Source organism: Trachypithecus francoisi, unplaced genomic scaffold (genome assembly GCF_009764315.1).
Source record: "Trachypithecus francoisi isolate TF-2019V2 unplaced genomic scaffold, Tfra_2.0 Lachesis_group20, whole genome shotgun sequence".
NCBI lineage: Eukaryota > Metazoa > Chordata > Mammalia > Primates > Cercopithecidae > Trachypithecus > Trachypithecus francoisi.
The window spans coordinates 16,693,847-16,716,388 of record NW_022681466.1 but is presented as its reverse complement, the minus strand read 5'-3'; the positions used below and the strand labels follow the sequence as shown (position 1 = coordinate 16,716,388).

Genomic DNA, 22,542 nt, shown 5'->3' with positions numbered 1-22,542 from the left:
ATAGAGGCCAGGTGTGGTGGCTCATGCCTGTAATCCCAATACTTTGGGACGCCAAGGCGGGTGGATCACCTGAGGTCAGGAGCTGGAGACCAGACTGGCCAGCATGGAAACCCCATCTCTACTAAAAATACAAAAATTAGCTGGGCTTTGATGGCGCATGCCTGTAATTCTAGCTACTCAGGAGGCTGAGGCAGGAGAATCACTTGAACCCAGGAGGTGGAGGTTGCCGTGTGTCAAGATGGTGACATTGCGTCCCAGCCTGGGCAACAAGAGTGAAACTCTGTCTCAAAAAAAAAATGTCATTTTTTACTACTATTAATATACACTTTTCTACCTTGAAAAATAAAATCTCCAAACTTTGAATTTAAACATTAGGAATAGTTACTTTGTGGTCAAGATTCCTCTATTAACAAAAGAGTTCATCTTTCGTTTACAAAACATTGACTATTTGATAGGTCATAGTTTAGGGAAACTGAAAGCTAAACTTTTACAATGAGACATGAAGACCATGCATTTGCATGGGAGAAAAAAAAATTTTTTTGGCAACAATTATATTTGGTACCTACCTTTTGAAAAACTAAAGGGGGACAGCTCTGTCTAGATCATTTCTTCCCTTTTTCTCTTGCTTCTAGACATTGTCTGGTCAATCAGAAGGTTGCACACAAGAGCTGTGCTTGTTCGCTCTGCAAAGAAAAAGGCCTGGGAACTTTGCTTTTTATTGATTTTATTTCTCCAAGAGTTTTCTTACAAAGTGAATTGACCTTGCACAATTAGTTTGATGTAATCTTAAGAAAATATATGAAGTATGCTTTAGAAAAAGTCATGCTCTAACCAGCCATCTCATTTGGCAATCATTTTCCACAGCTCTTGCCCTTTTTGGGGTGGAGAGGTGGGGTTACATGTGAATGATTACATCTGCATACAAGAGATCCAAACTTGGGTTGACCTCCCTCTGCAACACCAGCTGGTGTTGCGAGACAGAGCGCTGAGGCAGCCAGGGCTTCAGTCCCTCATGCTCTTTGGCCAGCAGTCCTCAAGTGCCATCTCCAGAAGACCTGGCTGAGGTCTGGGCAGTCCACACACAAAAACCTAGCATTTCCTCCCACAATAACAGCATTTGTAGAACACACAGCAAGAGCTTAAATCCATGCCATGGAGGAAGAGGGATTTTCTCGTCCCCTTTTGCAGTCACAGGACACTGTAGCTAAAGAACCTTCTACGCCAGGGTTCTGCATCTCCAGGCACTCATCCGAGCCCTCCTTATTATCTCCCCTCCCCTCCAGAATGTAGGGGACACTTTCCAGCCTCTACGTTGTTTCCAGCCCATAGTTGTTCAGCCCAGCAACTGGGCATCTGGAGAGGTTTTCAATCCACAAATCGTGGATTTAAAGGGAGTAGCTGCTCCTTTTCTCTGGAGCACAGCCCAACAGCCCCTGCTATATCCCTAAATTGATTTTGATTTTGAAGCAGCAGGTGCTGTCATGGGTTCATTCTTGTCCACCCAGTCAAGCCTGTGTGGACAGGCCTATATGGGGACACAGAAACCTACATGAGGCTATTTTTCTGTCTTCTCTAGTCAGTGCTTAGAAGTGTCCCCACTTAGCCAACACATTTGGAGACAGTGATGGGTTTCTAGCTTGTAGCAGCTGAGTTGCTGTCCTTGACTCTCCACATTGTGATTCTTCTTCGGGTTTGGGGACAACTAAGGGGCCCCAAAGCCTCAGATGTACAGCTCACAGAGGAAGGTGGGCAAGAGCGTGTGTCTCCATCATTTCCTTCCTTTTGAAGCATTTACTATCCGAGTCGCCAGCTGGTTCCAAAGCGTCTCTCCCACCAGGCCAGGTGGTGTCCAGAGCAGAAGGAGGCCTGGCTGACACAGGAGAACGGCAGTAGGAGGAGGCATGGGTGGCAGCCAAGAGACCCTGAGAAGCAGTGTCTCTGAAGCTGTTTCCAGATTCATCCGGCCTGGTAGGATCTCTGTCTGATTCCATGAGCGTGTGGGAGCAAAGGCCCTAGGGAAGAGGCTGCTAAGAGGTTGGATAGAACTTCCTGGAAAACTCTAAGACTCCCAGGAATGCTGGGCAGTTTCATATCCAAGAGTCAGGGAAAGATGTGGAGAGGCTGCCCTGGCTGGGGAAGGAAGAGGGTGAAGGTGGGATTGGGGTGGGGGTAGTTGGGTAGGGGGCTCAGTCCTTAGTCATTTTTCCTCCACGCAGAATCTCACTCTGAACTTGGAGAGGCTGCAGAGTCCCCATCCTCGGGGTCCTGCCCACTGGGGGAGATGGGCTGACCTCCCTTCACACGCTTCCACTTCATCCTTCGGTTCTGGAACCACACTTTGACCTAGGGGAGGAAGCAAAGGAGCCTGGGCACTCCAGGGCTGGTGTGACCTCCTCCCCATGTCAATGCTCAGGCTAGCCAGGGTGTAACTCCAAGGACCTTAGCTTGAAACCATCACTTACCACTCTCTACTCCCTCAAACGCCCCAGGGACTAAGACCAAAGAGAGGACACACCAATCTGCCCAGAGGTCTGTCTTGTGTCTTGGGATAAAGCCCCAGACAGGGGAACATGTTCTAAAAGCACTCTGCATTAGCCCCACCCTCTTCACATGCCCTGCCCCGCCTGTGCCAGGTCCCCCTGCCCCCTACCTCCATTCCTCAAGGGTCTGGGAGTAGAGGTCATCAGCCTTATCCTTAGGCACATGTATAGAGCACTTTTTGGTTTAGATAGCTCTGGTCAGCACATTTTCTCATCTGAGCTTGAGTATTACCTGCAGGATTATGATCCCATTTTACAGATGGAGACCCAGAGGTCCCAGGGCTAGGAGAAGTGATAGAGGCAGGACTTGAATCTAAGTCTTCTGATTCAAAATCCAGCCCTCTGGCAGAGCGCTCTGTCAACTGAAATCTGCTATCAAATATTACTGTTATTATTACTGTTATTCCATATCAGAGCCTGGGTGTGGGGGTGTGGGGTGGCTCAAGGGAAAGTCCAAAACAAAGGGCCAGGGATGTTTTTCTCAAAGTGTGCCCAGGAACCAGCTGCATATCCAGATCACCTAGAGAACGTACTAGAAATACAGATTCTCAGGCCCACTCATTATGGTAAAATCTCTCTCCAGACCTCTGGAATCCATATTTTGAACAAGTGCCTTAGAGGATTCCAACATATACTCAAGTTTGGGAATAGCCAGACCAGAGCTCCCAACCTAGCTGCATATGAGAATCACCTAGGGGGCCTTTGAAAAATTCTGAGGCCTGTATCCCATCCCAGGCCAATTAAAATCATCCCTAGGGGTAGAGCCCAGACATCAGCACTATTAAAATCTCCCCAAGGGCTGGGCACGGTGGCTCATGCCTGTAATCCCAGCACTTTAGGAGGCTGAGGAGGGCGGATCACCTGAGGTCAGGAGTTTGAAACCATCCTGGTCAACATTGTGAAACCCCACCTCTACTAAAAAAAAAAAAAGACAAAAATTAGCCAGGCGTGATGGCGCATGCCCGTAGTCCCAGCTACTCGGGAGGCTAAGGCAGGAAAATTTCTTGAAGCCAGGAGGTGGAGGTTACAGTGAGCTGAGAACGCACCACTGTACTCCAGCCTGGGTGACAGAGCGAGACTCCGTCTCAAAAGACAAAAAACAAAAAACAGAAAAACCCAAAACTCCCCAGGCTATTCTCAGGTACGGCCACAGTTGAAAACCACTGGACTGGCTGGAGGAAGAAAAAGGAGAAGGTGAAGGGAGGGGTGATGGGAAAGGAGGGAAGGGAGGGAGATGAGAGAGCAAAGAAGAGGAGGGGCCGCTGGGGGCGCACCTGGCGCTCAGAGAGGTCCAGGTTTACCGCGATCTCATATCTGCGGAGCCGAGTCAGGTAGTTATGATGGGCAAATTCCGCCTCCAGCTCTCGCAGCTGCTCCTTGGTGAAGGCCGTCCTCTCCTTGCGGGCCTTGCTGCTGCCCTCCGGCTTCCCTCTGTTCTCCTGGTTGTCTGGGGAGAGAGGACCCCAAAACAGGAAGACATGGGCTGAAGGAGATTCCATTCCCTTTCTTTTGCCCTTGAGCAACTACGCAGTCTTTCCCAGTCTCCCTTAATTTTACAGGATGCTGAGAAAAAAGCTACTGTCCTTTTTATTCCTTCTGGTGTCTTACCCATATTAGAACTGGGAAGGTGTTTTTTGTTTGTTTGTTTGTTTGTTTTTTGGCTGTCCCCTGCCCCTCCTCCCTGAACTTTCTTTTATTCCCAGAGCACAAGAAGCTACTCTTGGCTGTTTAATGATCTCTACTCCCCAGCCCACCCCCCAGCATGACATTACTGGTGGCCGTAATCTTGAGGGGTGAGATGCTCTAAAATAAAGCCTCAAACTATGGTCCTCAGACCAGCAGCATCAGCATTACTTGAGAGATTGTTAGGAATGCAAATCCTAGTCTCACTCCAGACCTACTAAGTCAGAAACTCTGGGGATGGCGCTCAGCAGTCAATTTTTGCAAACCGTCCAGATGCCTCTGGTGCACCGTCAAGTCCGCTGCTCTAAGACCTCACCACTCAAAGGAGTGCCTGGGTGCCAGAAGCATCAGCAGCACCAGGGAGCTGTTCAGATCTGAAGGATCTCAGGCCGGCCCCATACCTACCTACCGAATCAGAATCTGCCCCAGAGGGCCAAATCTGGAAAACCATCTGGACCCCTCTGAAGGAGGCTGCATGTTAGATTCAGTGGGGCTCAGTCATAACTGCCAACAGGGTCAGGGGACACACTCTGTGCCAGGTGCTGTACCTGACGTATATTAGCCTCTTAATCCTCAATAGCCCAACCAAGTGGTTCTAGTATTAGTCTCACTTTATCCACCAGATAATGAACACAGAGAAGTTAAGCAAATTGTTCCAAGTTTATTCAGCCGGGGGTGTGGAAGACAAGAATCAAATTCAGGCGATTTGACACACACTTACTGTTCAAATGAAAAATATGTAGGGGCCAGGCGCGGTGGCTCACGCCTGTACTCCTAACAATTTGGGAGGCCAAGGTGGGCAGATCACGAGGTCAGGAGTTCGAGACCAGCCTGGTCAACATGATGAAACCCCATCTCTACTAAAAACACAAAAAGTTAGCTGAGCATGGTGACACGCGCCTGTAATCCCAGCTTCTTGGGAGGCTGAGACAGGAGAATCGCTTGAACCCAGGAGGCGGAGGCTGCAGTGAGCCGAGATCACGCCATTGCACTCCAGCCTGGGCGACAGAGCAAGACTCCGTCTTGGAAAAAAAAAAAAAATGTAGGAAGGGCTTACAAACGATAAGGTCCTGAACAAATAAAAGGGGCTGCATGGTTATCTCTTGAGCAGACGGGTGGGAGGCAGCTCTACCTTCACTTTAATGAATGGAGGTGGTGGGTGGAGAGGAGGTGGGAAGAAGACCACACACCTACACAATTAACTCGCGATGCATGCCACATGGCCAGGGAATGGCTGCAGGAGCCAACCGTGCGGGGCTTTAACATTTAAAAGTCGTTCGCTTCACCGTCCTCCTTTTTTTGTTGTTGTTTTTGAGACGGAATCTCGCTCTGTGGCCCAGGCTGGGGGTGCAGTGGCGCGATCTCGGCTCACTGCAAGCTCCGCCTCTCGGGTTCACGTCATACTTCTGCCTCAGCCTCCCGAGTAGCTGGGACTACAGGCGCTTGCCACCACGCCCAGCTAATTTTTTTTTTTTTTGTATTTTTAGTAGAGACGGGGTTTCACCGTGTTAGCCAGGATGGTCTCTATCTCCTGACCTCGTGATCCGCCCACCTCGGCCTCCCAAAATGCTGGGATTACAGGCGTGAGCCACCGCGCCTGGCCCATTGTCCTCATTTTATAGACACGGAGACCGTGGCTCCGAGTGAGGTGTTTACCGAAACCTGCGCCCCAACTTCCTGCTCCCTGAAAGACCCATCTCTGCCTTGCTGGCGAGGAGTGTTGGAAGGAGGGATCCGGTGTTTTCAGAGGCCGGGTCTAAGCTACCTGGGCGGCTGGGCTGGGGAATTCAGACCAGCTAGTGTAATGCAGAGAAGCCGCCTATGCAGTTGGCTAAGCAGCCGCATTGGGAGTGGGCGGCGAGGCAGGAACCCCACGTTAACCCGGCGATCCGCTTTGGAACTTTGAGCCTAGCTGGTTCCCCTCCCCGCACCTCCCTCTATTGCTTTCCACTCAATCCCTTTGTATTTCAGTTTCCGCGTCCTCCGCCTCCGCGCCCGTCTGCCTCGGGCTGGGCGGCTCTCGAGCAGTAGGCGCGAGGTAAAGTGATTTGGGCACCTGGCCCGGCCCACCTCGCGCTGCGCGTCCCTGGCCCCCGCCGAGGGATGGAAGGGGAGTGGGTGCCGCCGTCCGGGAACCCAAGAAAGCGGGGGAGGGGCCTGATAGTCCCGGTGCCCGGGTCAGGGGTGTCGTGGCGCCCTGGCCCGGGGGTCCGCGTCGGATCCGGGTTGGCCGCCCGCGGGGCGCGCCCGGGAAGCAGGGCAGGAAGCCGAGTTCCCGGCTCGGGCTGCCTGCCTGGCGGCCTCTAGCTCCAGGCCGGAGAAGGCAGGTCCAGACCCCTCCGGAAGCGGGAGCGTGGGCTGGAGGGAAGGACGCGCAGCCCCGGGCCGGGGTCCCCGAGGAGCCCTCCGGCCTTGGCCGCCGCCAGTCCCGCGCCCCCTCCTGGCAGCAGGCCCGGGAGGGTCGTTCACGAGCGAATGACGAGCTTCCCGTAGCACAGCCCGGCCCGCGGGCCCGGAGAGAGGCAGGAAACCCGGGCTTAGACGACGGGCGCGGTCGGGGACTGGTTTCCCAATCTCCTGCTGTCCCGAGGCTCAGTGTTTCCCAGCCCTTCCTTTCCACGGTTGCGAGGAGTGGACAGCCCAGAGGACTTGCGCAGAGGCTTGAATCCTGAATCTCCATGCTGGAGACTTTGAGGAAATCACTTAACCTCTCTGGGTGTCGGTCTCCTCATTAAGTAATTGAGGAAAACAATTTCACCTACCTCCTAGGGTTATTGGAAGACTGAACGAGTTACTATGTGTGTGCAAAATGCTATTAAAATTGAAAAGTGGTCAGGCACGGTGGCTCACGCCTGTAATCCCAGCACTTTGGGAGGCCGAGGCAGGCGGATCACCTGAGGTCAGGAGTTCAAGAGCAGCCTGGGCAACATGGTGAAACCCCCTCTCTACTAAAAATACAAAAATTAGCCGGGCGTGGTGACGGGCGCCTGTAATCCCAGCTACTCTGGAGGCTGAGGCGGGAGAATCACTTGAACCCGGAAGGCGGAGGTTGCAGTGAGCCGAGATTGCTCGCCACTGCACTCCAGCCTGGGTGACAGAGTGAGAATCCGTCTTAAAAACAAACAAACAAAAGAGCCAGGCTCAGTGGCTCACGCCTGTAATCCCAGCACTTTGGGAAGCCGAGGCGGGCGGATCACCTGAAGTCAGGAGTTCGTGACCAGCCTGACCAACACGGAGAAACACCGTCTCTACTAAAAATACAAACAAACAAAAAAATTAGCCCGGCTTAGTGGCGCATGCCTGTAATCCCAGCTACTCAGGAGGCTGAGGCAGGAGAATCGCTAGAACCTGGAAGCCGGAGGTTGCAGTGAGCCGAGACTGTGCCATTGCTCTCCAGCCTGGGCAACAAGAACAAAACTCCCTCTCAAAAAAAAAAAAAAAAATCCAAAAATGCTGGACAAATGTATTCTCCAATTTATCAGCTCCACGAGATGACACTGAAGGGCTGGGATAGAAACAGCTGCACTTCTTGAAGGCTTCTGAGTGTGCCCAGAGGCATCCGCAGCTTTAACCTCACCACACAGCAGCCTATGAGTGAATACTGTTCTTACCCCTTTTAGCACTCTTTCCTGGGTTTGTGTGATAATTTGATTAATAGCTGTCTCCCCAGGGAAACACTTTTTCTCACTCTAGCATCTAGCCATAGTTGCTTCTGTATCTGGCACAACTGCCCCCCCCCACCCCGCCCCCAACCAGTTCTGCACATAATTCTCCTAGAGAGAAGAGGAAAAAGTACTTGCTAAGTATTTGCTAAATCATCTTGTTATACAGCGGAGGCAGCCTCAGACAGGCCCAGGAACTTGCCCAGTGTGCCTGGCAGCTTTTAGGTGACAGAAGGGAGATTTGAACCCAGATCCATCTGATTAGAGGCAAGGCTCTCCACTGTCTCCTGGCTGGCTGGTCCAGGTTGGGTCCTGGAGCTGGACCATGGCTGCTCAGCTTGTCACCACTTCCAGAGGTCCTGGGGGCACTATCCTGTTTGCTACCCACACCTACCCTCCAAGGCCTGCTTAGGTGTGCACAGGTGCCCCATGGTGTCCCCCAAAACAATTTTCCCCGCCGCAGTTCTGCACATAGTCCTCCCTAGAGAGAAAAGGGAAAAGCAGGAGAGGACCCTTTTGGAGCTGGTCTTGGCCTGGTTTTGTGGGCAGGGCAGCTGACCACTGCCAGCCAAGCTATGCCCCATCCCTGGCCGCCTCTCCTTTCCTGTCTGTCATTGTCCTGATTTAGCCTCTGGGGCAGAGGAAACAGGAAGAAGCAGCCAGGGTGAGAACTGAGGGTCTCAGCTAACCCCCTGTGTGAACCTGGGGGCAATACCTACTAACGGTGGGTGGGATGGATATTGGCTCTGGGAGAGCGGTTGTTCCTTGTCAGCTTCCCAGAGTGGGATCAACGTTCACCACTGTTGGAAATGATGAAGGGACCAGAAGTATGGGAAGCAAGCTATGAAAGTTGAAGTGGAAGTTATGGCTCTCTTTGTTCTGCAACAGTATTATAAACTGCAATATATTCATCAAGATGGAAACACTAAGAGCACTTGCATACCGTTTCTGGGAGCTGTTCGGTCACCCTGCTCATGGGCACAGTTCCTGTGCACCCTGCCATATGAAAGTAACTCTTGCTAGGCCAGGCGTGGTGGCTCACGCTTGTAATCCCAGCACTTTGGGAGGCCGAGGCGGGTGGATCACAAGGTCAGGAGATAGAGACCATCCTGGCTAACACGGTGAAACGCCGTCTCTACTAAAAATACAAAAAATTAGCTGGGCATGGCCGTGGGCGCCTGTAGTCCCAGCTACTCAGGAGGCTGAGGCAGGAGAATGGCGTGAACCTGGGAGGTGGAGCTTGCAGTAAGCCGAGATGGCGCCACTGCACTCCATCCTAGGCAATAGAGTGAAACTCCGTCTCAAAAAAAAAAAAAAAAAAAACAAAAAAAAAGAAGGAAAGTAACTCATCCTTCCCAGGATGGTCTGTTCCCAGGATAGGATAGTACAGCTTTGTTAGGGAGCCTTCCTCGCCTCTGTGGGCCTCAGTTTCCCCATGTGTAGAAGTATGGCATTAGACTGGATTCTATTTCTGCCAGGGAGCTGGTGTCAGAGTTCCTTCCCAGGACATAAGCCCTGATGCCCTACACTCCCTACTCTCTTCTGTTGGGAACCCCTAGCCTTGATGAAGTCTGAGGCTCTTCCAACTTCACATATTCTTGTCTCAGCTCCTAGTTCTTCCCTTCAGTCAGATCTGAGGTCTTACTGTATGCTCTGTCCCAAAGCCCTCCCCAGCCTTCCCGTGGCTCAACAATCAGGGCTCTGCTGGGCCATTTCTCTCTCCCTGCCTCGAGCTGTGTGGAGGGAAGTTATATATGCAGAAGTGTAGGAGGACCTGTTGGTGAACCTGGGCCTTAGCACTCGTAGGTGAGTGAGGCACTGAGGAAGAGCTTTTGGACCTTGGGCAAGTCCTTTAGGTTCTTGGAGCTTCAATTTCCTCATTTGCAAAGCAAGAATAGCTACACCTGCTGTGCTTATCAGGCTGAGAAGTAACATGAGCTGGATAGCAGGCGTTAACACCTAGTGCAGTGCCTGGCATGTCATTGAAGCTCTGTTCACGAGAACCATCAGAAGGAGTTCTGTTGGAGATTATATCTGAGATGACTCATGGGCACAGTTAGAGCACTATGCTTCTTAAGGCACCACATCTCCAGACCTGTGTGAAAGGGTTATCTTTTAAATGTCTGGCCTTTCAACTGCTGCTGCTGCTGCTTCTTCCTTCTTCTTCTTCTTTTCTTTTCTTCTTCCTTCTTTCTTCTTCTTTCTTCTTTCTTCGCTGAGTCTCACTCTGGTCACCCAGGCTGGAGTACAATGGCATGATCTCGGCTCATTGCAACTTCTACCTCCTGGGTTCAAGCGATTCTCCTGCCTCAGCCTCCAGAGTAGCTGGGATTATGGGCGCCCGCCACCACGCCAGGCTAATTTTTGTATTTTTAGTAGAGATGGAGTTTCGCCATGTTGGCCAGGCTGGTCTTGAACTCCTGACCTCAGGTGATCCACCCACCTCAGCCTCCCAGAGGGCTGAGATGACAGGCATGAGCCACTGCACCTGGCCTAGGCCACTATTGCTGTAGCCTTTGGAGTCCCACGATTCCAGGCACAACACCTAGATGTGTCACATGGCAATTCACATCACTCCTCCCGCACTGCTTCTCCCTTGGGGGCCACAGCTGCCTCTTCCAGGATTGCGGAGGGAGGATGCTGGCCCTCAGTGGGCTGCCTCTGTGGTTAGGGAGGAACTGCCCTGCCCCAGCCCCTGCATGACCCTCACCCTCTGCTGGAGCAGGGCTGTGAGGGAACAGTCAACTGCCCAGAGAAATGCAAACAGTGTATGTGTGATTGCGGTTTCCACCATGAGCTTCCACACCCTCCAGGGCAAATTATTTCATACGTAGCTGCCACGTTTGGCAGGCCTTCCTAAAGTGAGCAGACAGCTTTATCAGAGCTACGGGGAGGTTCAGACAGACCCAGTGGAACATGCCTTTCTGGAGTTCTGTACTCTACAGTCCAACTCTGAGGGCACCAATTTACACAAATTCATATCCAAACCAGACAGGAGGCCAAATGCCTCATATTCAAATAGCACTTTGCAGTTGACAAGGGATTTCTTTCCTCCAAAGAGAACTTCTTTTAGGCTTTCACAGATACTATAGAATCATAGAAAGTAGAGGTGGGAGGGACTTAGAGATGATCAATGTCACCTTTTCATTTTATAGGTGAGCCTAGAGAAGGTAAGGAACTCATGTAAGGACACACAGCAAGCTAGGGGCAGAATTGGGCCTAGAACCCAGATTTTCTTGATAGGAAGCTGTTTCCACCCTATTGGGCTGTCTCCTATTGTATCCTCTTAATTATTCCATTAGGTAGGTAAGGTACACATTAGCCCATTGAACATATGAGCAATTAAGACTCAGAGACTAAATGACTTGCCCAAGGCCCCTGAGACCAGTCTAGGGCTATAGCCTCATGTCACACTGCCCTCGGGGGAGGATGAGTATGGAAGCTGTGCCTATCCTAGGGACATTGTCTGGGTCTGCGTTCAGATCTGTCTCCCTGGGACTCCCCAGAGAGGGAAGAAGAAGGGAATATTTGGAGCATGATATCAGTAGGTGAAACCTTGGCAAATCCTCTGAAAATGGTGTCTGTAGCTTCCTGCGCTGTCACAGCATAGACACTTTGATGTCCTCGTAAGCTCTCCTACTTTCAGCCTCAGAAGGAGCAGTCAAAGCCCATGGAAATAGACAAGACTTGGATGGAGTCAGCCCAAGACTGGTTGGATGTTCACATCCAGGATCTCCCTGGCTTCCTGGGGTTGGCCTGACTTTCTCACTGAGCCCTGCCCCACCCCAGTGTCCAGGCCCTTTTCCTCTCCTGTAGGTGCCTAAAGAGACATGGGCAGGGCTTCCAGCCTCTCTTAGGAGCCCAGGAGTGGGGCCAGGGAATTCAGGGGATGTTTCATGGGAGAGAGGCAGGTTCTTCTGGAATGAAAATGCCTAATGCTGGCCGGGCGCGGTGGCTCACTCCTGTAATCTCAGCACTTTGGGAGGCTGAGGCGGATGGATCATGAAGTCAGGAGATCGAGACCATCCTGGCTAATACGGCGAAACCCCATCTCCCCTAAAAATACAAAAAATTTGCCGGGCGTGGTGGCGGGTGCCTGTAGTCCCAGCTACTCGGGAGGGTGAGGCAGGAGAATGGCATGAACCCAGGAGGCAGAGCTTGCAGTGAGCCAAGATCGTGCCACTGCACTCCAGCCTGGGTGACACAGCGAGACTCCGTCAAAAAAAGAAAAAAAAAACAAAAAACAAAAAACCCTGGTGCTGTAGTCTTTGCTGAGAGTCCCAGGTGGGGTGGGTGGTGAGGGTTTCAAGAGCGGATGGGGAGGTTTCAAGAGGGGATGGGGAGAGGCATTGGTAGTTCTGGGTTTTGTTTATAAGTTCCATATGTCACCCTCAGCTGTCACCAAAGGAAGTGTGGGCTTGAGACCCAGGCCCACTGCTCACACTGTTCCTCTACCTTTGCATGCAAAAAACAAACAAAAAAAAAACTTGAAAAGGATGGGGGTGGGTCCTGGCCAGAGGCCAGGGAACCAAACTGGGTGAGAAGCCCAAGTTATGGGCAGAGAGGGAGTTGGGGAAAAGGGCCAGTTCTGGAGGTCTGCAGGGGCTGTGAGTCCTGCCTCTCAGGCAGAAAGGATTCTCTGCCTCTGAATTATCCCCCCTCCCTGGGCCCAAGTGCCCCTGATTTATTTAAGCCAGAGAAATAGGTGAGTGGGCAGGACTCCTGAGTCCCTAGCATGGGAGGGTGGTGGAGCACAGCTGAGGCAACTCCTGGACTGACCTGCTTACAGCTCACGGGCTCATTGGACCTTTCCCTCTTCGATGTTGGTCAGGATCCTGCTGCCTCAGCAGAAATGGACTTTCTCCAGAGCTTCCGACTGTACCTGATTAGGGGCCTGAGCAAGCCCAGGCCTGGGATTTGTGCTGGAGCCTCTGAGTTCAGATGGTGGCCAAGGCCTGAGTCCTGCTTTGGGCTCCGAGCTTTCTTTGCTTGTCAGAAGAGGAGGTCAGGAGCTCTAACCAGGAGGCCGGGGATGCCTCGAGGGATACTGGCTGAGTGTGGAATTGCTGTCTCCGCTCCCACGCTGGCCACTCTGGACCACAAGACTTCTTCCTCACTGGGGGTTCTGGGTATGGACTCGGGACAAGAGGGGCTGCTGCAGCTGTGCACCCCTCAAACCACATCCCACCCAGCACTGCCACAACCCTAGGCCAGTAGCATCATCAGTATCAGGCAGGCCCGGCTGACGGCAGGCAGCAAAGACTCCAGCAGAGCTCAGGACACTCTGGCCTGTCTTTGAGCGTGGGAAACCTGGTGCAGCCAGCTAGCATCAGGGGAGGACTTTAAAGAGAGAGGGGTGCTCATTTGCAGGTTTGGGAAAACTGGACCTAGGGGTTACCAAGTGTTGGCTGTGGACTCTGCATCTCTGATGTCATTTAGTCCCACAGTCACCCACCTTATGAAGTAGGTACTGCTATCCTCATTCCTCAGAGGAGACTGGGACTCAGGGAGGGTTAGGATTCACCCACGTCCACACAGCCAGGAAGTTGTGGATCAGGGACCTGAACCAGGCCTACCTGGTTAATGCACTTGACCTTAGTCTCTGACCACCCTTCCTCCTATTACTGTGCCGTATGGCCCAGCAAGGGGGTGAGCGTGGGCAAGAGGTCACTTGTATGGGACTTGGCATCACTCTGGTGACCCAGGTGACACTTACTGGGGTTGTCCACTTATTTCATTCTCATCTCTACCATTGCATTCTTTTTTTTTTTTTTTTTGAGACGGAGTCTCACTCTGTCGCCCAGGCTGAAGTGCAGTAGCCTGATCTTGGCTCACTGCAAGCTCCGCCTCCCGGGTTTACTCCATTCTCCTGCTTCAGCCTCTTGAGTAGCTGGGACTACAGGCATGAGCCACCACGCCCGGCTAATTTTTGTATTTTCAGTAGAGACAGGGTTTCACTATGTTGGCCAGGCGGGTCTCAAACTCCTGAAACTCAAGTGATCCACCCACCTCAGCTTCCCAAAGAGCTGGGATTACAGGCGTGAGCTACCGCACCCAGCCCCATTTGCCTCTTTTCTCCCTTCCTCTATCAAGCAGCCCCCATCTTTAGGGATTCACTCCTAAAACTGCCTCCGAGTTTTTTTTTTTTTTTTGAGATGGTGTCTGGCTCTGTCACCCAGGCTGGAGTGCAATGGCGCAATCCCGGCTCACTGCAACCTCCACCTCCCAGGTTCAAGTGATTCTCCTGCCTCAGCCTCCCAAGTAGCTGGGACTAACAGGCACATGCCACCACGCCCAGCTAATTTTTGTATTTTCAGTAGAGACAGGGTTTCACCATTTTGGCCAGGATGGTTTTGATCTCTTGAGCTCGTGATCCTTCCACCTTGGCCTCCCAAAGTGCTGGGATTACAGGTGTGAGCCACCATGCCTGGCCAACTGCCTCCACTTTTTATGTCTGTACTTGTTGGTGTAAGATAGGAATTCAGGTATCTGCTTGTGGCCAGAAACAACTTCCTGTCTCAGTGGAAAATCTCTACCAGCTGACAGGACCCTGAGCTAGGAAAGCTCTGGGGTCGGGCACACATCTGAGGTGCTGCTTTCACTAAGGGGGTTTTCAACTGAAAGGTCTGTGCCACAGCTTGAACCTTGTCCCTTGTTCCTGTCCTCATACAGTCCCTGTATGGACTGAATTGTGCTTCCCTCCCCAATCCTATGTTGAAGCCCTAACCCCAGTACCTTAGAGTGTGTCTGTATTTGGACATAGGGCCTTTAAAGAGGGGATTAAGTTAAAATGAGACTGTTGGGGTGGGTCCCAATCCAATCTGCCTGATGTCCTTATAAGAAGAGGAGATTAGGGGCCCATACCTGTAATCCCAGCACTTTGGGAGGCCAAGGTGGGCAGATCTCCTGAGGTCAGGAGTTCGAGACCAGCGTGGCCAACATGGTAAAACCCCTCTCTACTAAAAATACAAAAATTAGCCAGGCATGGTGGTGCACGCCTGTAATCCCAGCTGCTTGGGAGGCTGTGGCAAGAGAATCACTTGAACCCAGGAGGCAGACGTTGCAGTGAGCCGTGATGGTGTGCCATTGCACTCCAGCTGGAGCGACAGCAAGACTCCGTCTCAAAAAAAAGAAAGGCCAGGCGCGGTGGCTCATGCCTGTAATCCCAGCACTTTGGGAGGCGGAGGCGGGCGGATCACGAGGTCAGGAGATCGAGACCATCCTGGCTAACACAGTGAAACCCCGTCTCTACTAAAAATGCAAAAAATTAGCCAGGCATGGCGGCGGGCGCCTGTAGTCCCAGCTTACTTGGGAGGCTGAGGCAGGAGAATGGCGTGAACCTGGGAGGCGGAGCTTGCAGTGAGCGGGGATCTTGCCGCTGTACTCCAGCCTGGGCGACAGAGAGAGACTCCGTCTCAAAAAAAAAGAAAAAGGGAAAGGAAAAATTTAAAATATGGCCAGGTGTAATGGTTCACACCGGTAATTCTAGCACTTTGGGAGACTGAGGCAGGAGGATTGTTTGAAGCCAAGAGTTCAAGACCAATCTCGCCAATATAGCGAGACCCCGTCTCTATTTTTTGTATTAATAATAAATTTTTTTGAAAAATTAAAAATATGATTACTACATGATGTAGCAATTTCCCTTCTGGGTGTACACTCAAAAGAACTGAAAATACACTCTCCGGCCTGGCGTGGTAACTCACGCCTGTAATCCCAGCACTTTGGGAGGCTAAGGTCAGCGGATCACGAGGTCAGGAGATTAAGACCACCCTGGGTAACACGGTAAAACCCCGTCTCTACTAAAAACACAAAAAATTAGCCAGGCCTCGTGGCAGGTGCCTGTAGTCCCAGCTACCCGGGAGGCTGAGGCAGGAGAATCACTTGAACATGGGAGGCGGAGGTTGCAGTGAGCTGAGATCACGCCACTGCACTCCAGCCTGGGCAATAGAGCGAGACTCGGTCTCAAGAAAAGAAAGAGAAAGAAAATACACTCTCCAGGAGGTATTTGCACACTCATGTTCATTGCAGCATTATTCACAGTTGCCAAGAGGTGGAAGCAACCTAAATGTTCATCAACAGATGAATGGATAAAGAAATTTGGTGGCCGAGCACGGTGGCTCACGCCTGTAATCCCAGCACTTTGGGAGGCTGAGGCGGGCAGATCAGGAGGTCACGAGATTGAGGCCATCCTGGCGAACATGGTGAAACCCCGTGTCTACTAAAAATACAAAAACTAGCTGGGCATGGTGGCATGCGCCTATAGTCCCAGCAACTCGGGAGGCTGAGGCAGGAGAATCACTTGAACACGGGAGGCAGAGGTTGCAGTGAGCTGAGATGGCACCACTGCATTGTCAACCTGGCAACAGAGTGAGACTCCGTTTCAAAAAGAAAGAAAGAAAGAAGGGGGGGGGGGAGGAAGGGAGGGAGGGAGGGAGGGAGGGAGGGATGAATTTGGTATATCCATACAATGGAATGTTATGTCTTCAGAAAGGAGGAGGTCAGGCGTGGTGGCTCACACCTATAATTCCAACACTTTGGGAGGCCACGGTGGGAGGATTGCTAGAAGCCCAGAGTTGATCACCTGCCTGGGCAGCATAGCAAGGCCCCATCTTTCTAAAAAAAAAAGAAGAAAATCCTGTCACTTGCTACAACCTGGATGACACTTGAGGACATTATGCCACGTGAAATAAGCCAGTCACAAAAATGACAAATATTGCATTATTTCACTTATATAAGGTATCTGAAATAGTCAAACGCTTAGAAACAGAAAGAATGGTGATTGCTAGGGGGTGGGGGAAGGGAAAAGGGGGGTTGTTTAATGGATATAGAGTTTCAGTTTGACAAGATTAAAAGTCCTAGAAATCGATTGCACAACTACTGTACTGTGTCACTTAAAAACTGTTAAGATGGTAACTTTTATGTTATGTATATTTGACCACGATTTTTTAAAAAGGAGATTTCAAATATAAGATGTCCCAGGTAAGAAACCTTAGAAGAGTTGCTTTATGAAACAACTGCAAGCTAAAGTGAGAAAATCAACACAGACTCTAGCAGATACTAGACTTTGAAACTTCTTAACTGTAGCTTTCTTTGATACCATGTTATATACAAGTGTGGCTATAAATATTTGAAAAAGAAGGATAAAAATATTATTGGTAAGGGTTGTTTTTGAGCTGGTGATTTTTAAGTAGGATTTCAACAGGCAGAAGTATGGGGAAGGGGAGGGTACTCTAAGCAAGGAGAAACCACCAGAGCACAGTCAGAGAGGGGGAAGAAAACGCAGGATATGTTTGCAAGGTCAGTCCCCTGGTGTGGCTTTGTGGCAGGGGTAGTTGAGGGGAACTGGGGTGGGGAGGTGGCCTGTAAAGCGGCATCAGGAGGGAAGAGGAGAGAGAGGCCTATTTGTGGAGTTTTATACCTTAGGCAAATTTGTGGTTGGGCAGGGGCAGACAGAGAGCAGGTCTTGCAAAGAGAAATTGGGGCAGGACAGCTCTGGGAACACACGTGTTGGAGCTGAAGAAGGATGAGACAAATCACGTCTGATTAAAGGCACGTCTCAGCAGAGTGAGGACGTGAGAGCAAGAGGGAGCAGTGCTGAGTTCTAGCACCACAGCTTTCCCAGGCGGGCGATCGGATTCACCTGTAGTCACTCTAATCACATGCAACCTTCCCTTGAACCCCATCAGGAAACTACTGCAAAATCCCTCATTCCCATAAATTAAAGACAACCACAGTAGCAAGGACAGTTTGGGGGAAAACAACAGTGGCCTCACAGCTGTCCCTGCCAGCAGGGGTCTTTAACCCCCATTGGCCTAGGGCTGGGAGTGGTTTGGGTAAGATAACACCATGCTTGTCTCCAGGGTGGGGAAGTGCCAAGGGCCAGGGACCCTGCTTTCTTTCTTTCCTTTCCTTTCCTTTCTTTCTTTCTTTCAGATGGAGTCCCGCTCTGTCACCCAAGCTGAATGAAGTGCAGTGGCATGATCTCTCCTCACTGCAACCTCCACCTCCTGAGTTCAAGCTATTCTCCTGCCTCAGCCTCCCAAGTAGCTGGGATTACAGGTGCCTGCCACCACGCCTGGCTAATTTTTTCTTTTTTTTGTATTTTTAGTAGGAACAGGGTTTCACCATGTTGGCCAGGCCGGTCTTGAACTCCTGGCCTCAGGTGATCTGCCCAGCTCAGCCTCCCAAAGTGCTGGGATTTCAGGCGTGAGCCACTGTGTCGGGCCAACCCTTGCTTTCTTGATAATTTCTTTGAGTAGATCAGCTCCAGATTCCACTGGGAGTGAGCAGGGAGCAGTTGAAGAAGATGGCAGAGGAGGAAGGAAGAGCAGAGAACATTCCTTTTGCAACAAACTTTCCATTTCTGGGCGCTTCTCAGCCTCTCAATATGGGGTGCATTTGCCAGGCCCAACTCACCCCACAACCTCTCCAGCAGGTCTCTGAGCTCCATGCTCCTGATGACAACTGGACCAAAATGATTGCCAAAAGTTCCCTAGACTCAGGAATTTCTGAGACAGCATAATTGAAATATTCAATTCCACCATCCCCATAAATATAGAAATATTTGTCAGACCTTATCTTCTGAAGGCTGGTTCAGGAAATATGGGCCTAATACCATTCACAGCTGCTATTTATTGAACTCTCACTATGTGCCAGGCACAGAGTTAATCTCATGGATCACCGCATCTAACCTTCACAGAGAGACTCTATAGACGGTGCTACTGCTATATTCCCATTTTACAGCTAGGGAAACAAAGGCTGGAAGAAGTTAAGAACTTTTCCAAAGTCACACAGCCAAAAGTTGCCATGATGACACTGTAGCCTGTCTGTCTGGCCAGGAAGAACTATGGAAAATACGTTTCTGATCAATGATAGTTAACCTTCCAGGGACCACTCAGCCTGGACTTGGGGAGGCCCAAATGCAAGGGCACTCCCAAACCCTCTGTAATCAAGAACAATAATATTTTAAGGCAGGCCGGGCTCGGTAGCTCATGCCTGTAACCCCAGCACTTTAAGAGGCTGAGGCGGGCTGATCACGAGGTCAGGAGTTCAAGACCATCCTGACCAACATGGTGAAACCCCGACTCTACTAAAAATGCAAAAATTAGCCAGGAGTGGTGGCACACGCATGTAATCCCAGCTACTCAGGAGGCTGAGGCAGGAGAATCGCTTGAACCCAGGAGGCAGAGGTTGCAATGAGCTGAGATTATACCACTGCACTCCAGCCTGGGAGTTAGATTGAGACTCCATCTCAACAACAACAACAAAATGTATTTTAAGGCAATATTTGTAAAAATCAAAATTAATGCCAAAAATTGATAATGAACAAAATATCACAATTTTAGAGAGAGGATCCAATTACAGACTCAGGATTGGTAGGGTTGGGTGGGGAGCTCTCTGTGAGTTTCCCTTTTCTGAGCTAAATTCCAAATTCCTGGAGTAGGTCGTGAGCCTTGGGTCGCTTTCCCCCTTCTTTGGGCTCTTATGAAGCTGATATTTCTTGCCTCCTTCCTCCCCTTCAGTTAAATTCCAAAGGAGGACTCAAGCATCTGAGCAATAAAGATTTCCATGCTGAACAGCGAGTTTGTCTGGAATCACAGAGGGATGAGTGAGAGTCAGCTCTCTGGGCCCTGCCTCACCTGCTGCTGGTGCTCCCGAGGGGACCCTTAGGGAAGCCCAGGGCCTCTGTGGATGGGAACCTCCCTCCACCAAAGTCTGACTCTGAAGTGTACAGGCCATTCAGCAGAGGGTGTCCCTGTATTCCTGGGTGGCCAGCTGCTTAGCGTGAATGCTCTGTCTGCATTGCAGGGCCATCAGTCACTTGCCAAAAAGAGAACTGGTGCATTTGGGTTTTGCTGAGACTCGGAATGCTGGAAGATTCTGCCTGAGCCCAGCAGGCTCTTGGCTTTGCTATCCCTTTTCAATGCCCTTGGCTCTCAGTTCCCTGGAAAGTGGCAGAGAGGAAGGAGCCACAGTGCTGGGTGCCGCCACCAAGGGGAAAGCTCTTCAACCCAGCTCAGAGTCAAGTCGCTGAGAATTCCTTCTCATCCTTAGCACATTTCCTACCTGTGGTAGGATGAGTTAGTTTGCGGGATGGGGATCTAATTGGCTGGAGGTTTAAAGGGCCCCTCTATTTAGCAGCCGCAAGGGCTGCTAGGGTTCCTGTTACCCATTGTGAGCTCACTGAGGGGCTTCTTCAAGCAGGGAAACCAACCATCATTTCAAAATGAGGATTGCGTTTGAAATCTACTGAAGGGTGTGACATCGGGGGCCTGAAGTCTGGGGTTTGAGCTCACTTCTAGGGTGACCCATTCTCCTGTTTGCCTGGGACCATGGGGTTTCCCAGGACACAGGATTTTCAGTGCTAAAACTGGAAAAGTCCTGGGCAAATGGAGATGAGCTGCTCACTCTATTTTGACCCCATTCTTTCTGTGTTCTCACAAACTTTCAGTCTTTCATTTTGCAGACTGAGATAATCGAGATACTAATAAAACCTGCTGTCTCTATCTCCCAAACCCGTGGGACTCAAAAGAGCTGACGTCGGTATCCCATGGCACCTTAAGCTTCCCCATCAGGGCACATCCCACTGCTGACACACCTCTGCCGACCTCTTCTTCCTCTCAGCTTGAGCTTTTTTGGGTAAGACCCCTTTATTCACCTAGAGCATTCCTGGGCTTGGCTAAGAGCAGAAACTTGGGAAAGCTGTGCTGATAAAGCAAAGCACAAAGCATTCCCACCTGTTGATTGGTGCCCTTCTTTTCTGGCCTGTCCTTGTTAGCCCCATGGGAAGGTCCTCTACAAGCTCCGACAGACAGGCGTGCCCCTGAGGGCAGCTGTCAGGAGGAAAATAGGGCAGTGTGGGCAGGAGGCTTGGGCACTGCCTTGTTCTGAACAAGGCCGGGACGAGGAACCAGACAAAAGGTGAACAGACAGTGTGAGAAACCAGGGAGGGCCTGGTGGGGAGGTGAGGAAACAGCAGGTCCCCACCCTGGGGAAGAGAAGGGTTTTAGCTGGAATCTTAACAAACAGGCCAAGCTCATCCTCCAGCCTCTGGGACTCCAGCACGGACTCCCTTGGCTGCCTGACTGTCTCGGAGGCTGCCCATCCCTCACAGCTCCTTGCGGGGCTGCCTTCCCGGGGACTCAGCCAGATCTCAGCATGCTACGTTGTCCCCTTGGCCTGGACATGGCCCAGCTCCGCAGGGTGATACCCCAAACCTCAGTCCTCCATCTCCCCCTCACCCCTGGACTCTCCTATCCAGCTGCAGGCCTGCTTCTCTGCCTCTAGGCTCCTGGACACATAGAGTCTTGGCTTTGGGTGGCCACCCAGGGTCCCAGCTTCAGTCTTAGCTCTCAGAGCCTTAATCTCAGCTGACTTCCCTGGTAAACGAGCCCTGTGGCTCTAGCACCACTTGGGGCTGGCCAAAGCATGGTGGGGAGGAGCATGACTCAATGGCAACCTGATTCAGGAAAGCCCCTCACCAGCCCTCGCCAGGCTGCACCCAGAGGATCCATTTCACGTGTCCTCCAAATCCTTGCTGATCCTGTTTTATTCTCTCGCTAGGACACCATTCCTGGGGCCCAGGAGTGCTGGGACACAGACACGGTCCCCATCACCAGAGAATCCTAGAACTCTCAGTGGAAGAAACCCCAAAGGTAACTGGTCCAGTCTCCTGCATTTGGATAGGCTAGACAGAAATTCATGGACAGAGCATCTAGGCACAGAGAGGGTGAGTAACTTCCCCAAGGTCACACAGTAAAGGAATGATCAGCTGCTCCTGAGCCACCTACCTGAACTCTCCTTTCTCCGCCTGGATGATTTCTTCTCTGTCTCATTGGCAGTGCTCCCAAACACCCCGTAGTCCTCGCCTGGGCCTCCTGTGGTGTCCAGCAGGCCCAGGCTGCTGGTCCCCGTTTCCTTGGAACCCCCTGCCAGGCCTGAGTTGGGCCTGCGCCGGGCCTCTGAGACAGGGAAGTGCCAGTTAGGGGACTGTGGGAAAGCGGGGTGCTGCTCAGTGAAGATGCGCTCCTCCTGAGGCAGGCTGTGTGGGGTGGCTGCCAGGCAGGAGGCTGAGAAGTCGGGGTACGCTGCCGTCGCTGTCGCCGGGAAGTCTGGTTTCTGGTGGAAGGAGAACGGGGTGGGCGGGTAGTGGGGTAGCCCTGAGGCCCCATTGCCTTCTGAGTGGGGGTTTCGAAGGCAGCCCCAGACAGGAGCTGGGGGCTGGAGGCTCCTCATGCAGCTGCTGGCCGCGGGATCCATCTGCTGTCCGCTGCACGCCTCGGTCCTTTCAAAGATTTGATTCTTTATACTTTTTATGTTCAAATTTTTAAAAACGCAAAAGAAAAAAAATTAAATAGGAGGGAAAAATGTTCAACAGAAAATTTACCCCAGGAACCAAAAAAAAAAAAAAAAAAAAAAACTAAAGTCTTTCCTTAAAGTACACACACGTGGCCAGCTACTCCTATGTGTGTGTACACACCTATGTTGGGCTTGCTCCTGCCCCTCCAATGCACCAGCCTGCCTACTGGGGTCCCCTGTACGTGTATTTGTCGCCAGTGACACTAAACATTTTCACCGTCCCAACCCAGACGCACCAGCTGAGGAGGAGCTCGTCCTGGAGCCCAGAGCAAATGCCTGCAGAGGGCTGGACCAGGGCT

The 22,542-nt window shown here is 51.4% G+C and overlaps 1 protein-coding gene across 1 annotated transcript; it reads right to left on the bottom strand.

Annotated features, from left to right (window-relative positions):
* Nucleotides 1–707: 707 nt before the first annotated feature.
* On the bottom strand, nt 708–22,542 carry MEOX1 (mesenchyme homeobox 1). Its single transcript, XM_033182840.1, has 4 exons — nt 22,480–22,542; nt 21,676–22,169; nt 3,815–3,987; nt 708–2,343 (listed from the first exon to the last, which is right to left on the bottom strand). The coding sequence occupies exons 2-4, from the start codon at nt 22,142–22,144 to the stop codon at nt 2,221–2,223; spliced, it is 765 nt and encodes a 254-aa protein (XP_033038731.1). The 5' UTR covers nt 22,145–22,169; nt 22,480–22,542; the 3' UTR covers nt 708–2,220.

Bases quoted from the DNA above. Each gene is read 5' to 3' on its own strand.
- MEOX1 (XM_033182840.1), bottom strand. From the start codon at position 22,144: ATGGATCCCGCGGCCAGCAGCTGCATGAGGAGCCTCCAGCCCCCAGCT. The intron at 3,988-21,675 runs GTAGGTGGCTCA...CTCTCTCCCCAG, and splicing joins GCGGAGAAAGGAGAGTTCAG to ACAACCAGGAGAACAGAGGG. The intron at 2,344-3,814 runs GTGCGCCCCCAG...TTCCTCCCCTAG, and splicing joins TGGACCTCTCTGAGCGCCAG to GTCAAAGTGTGGTTCCAGAA.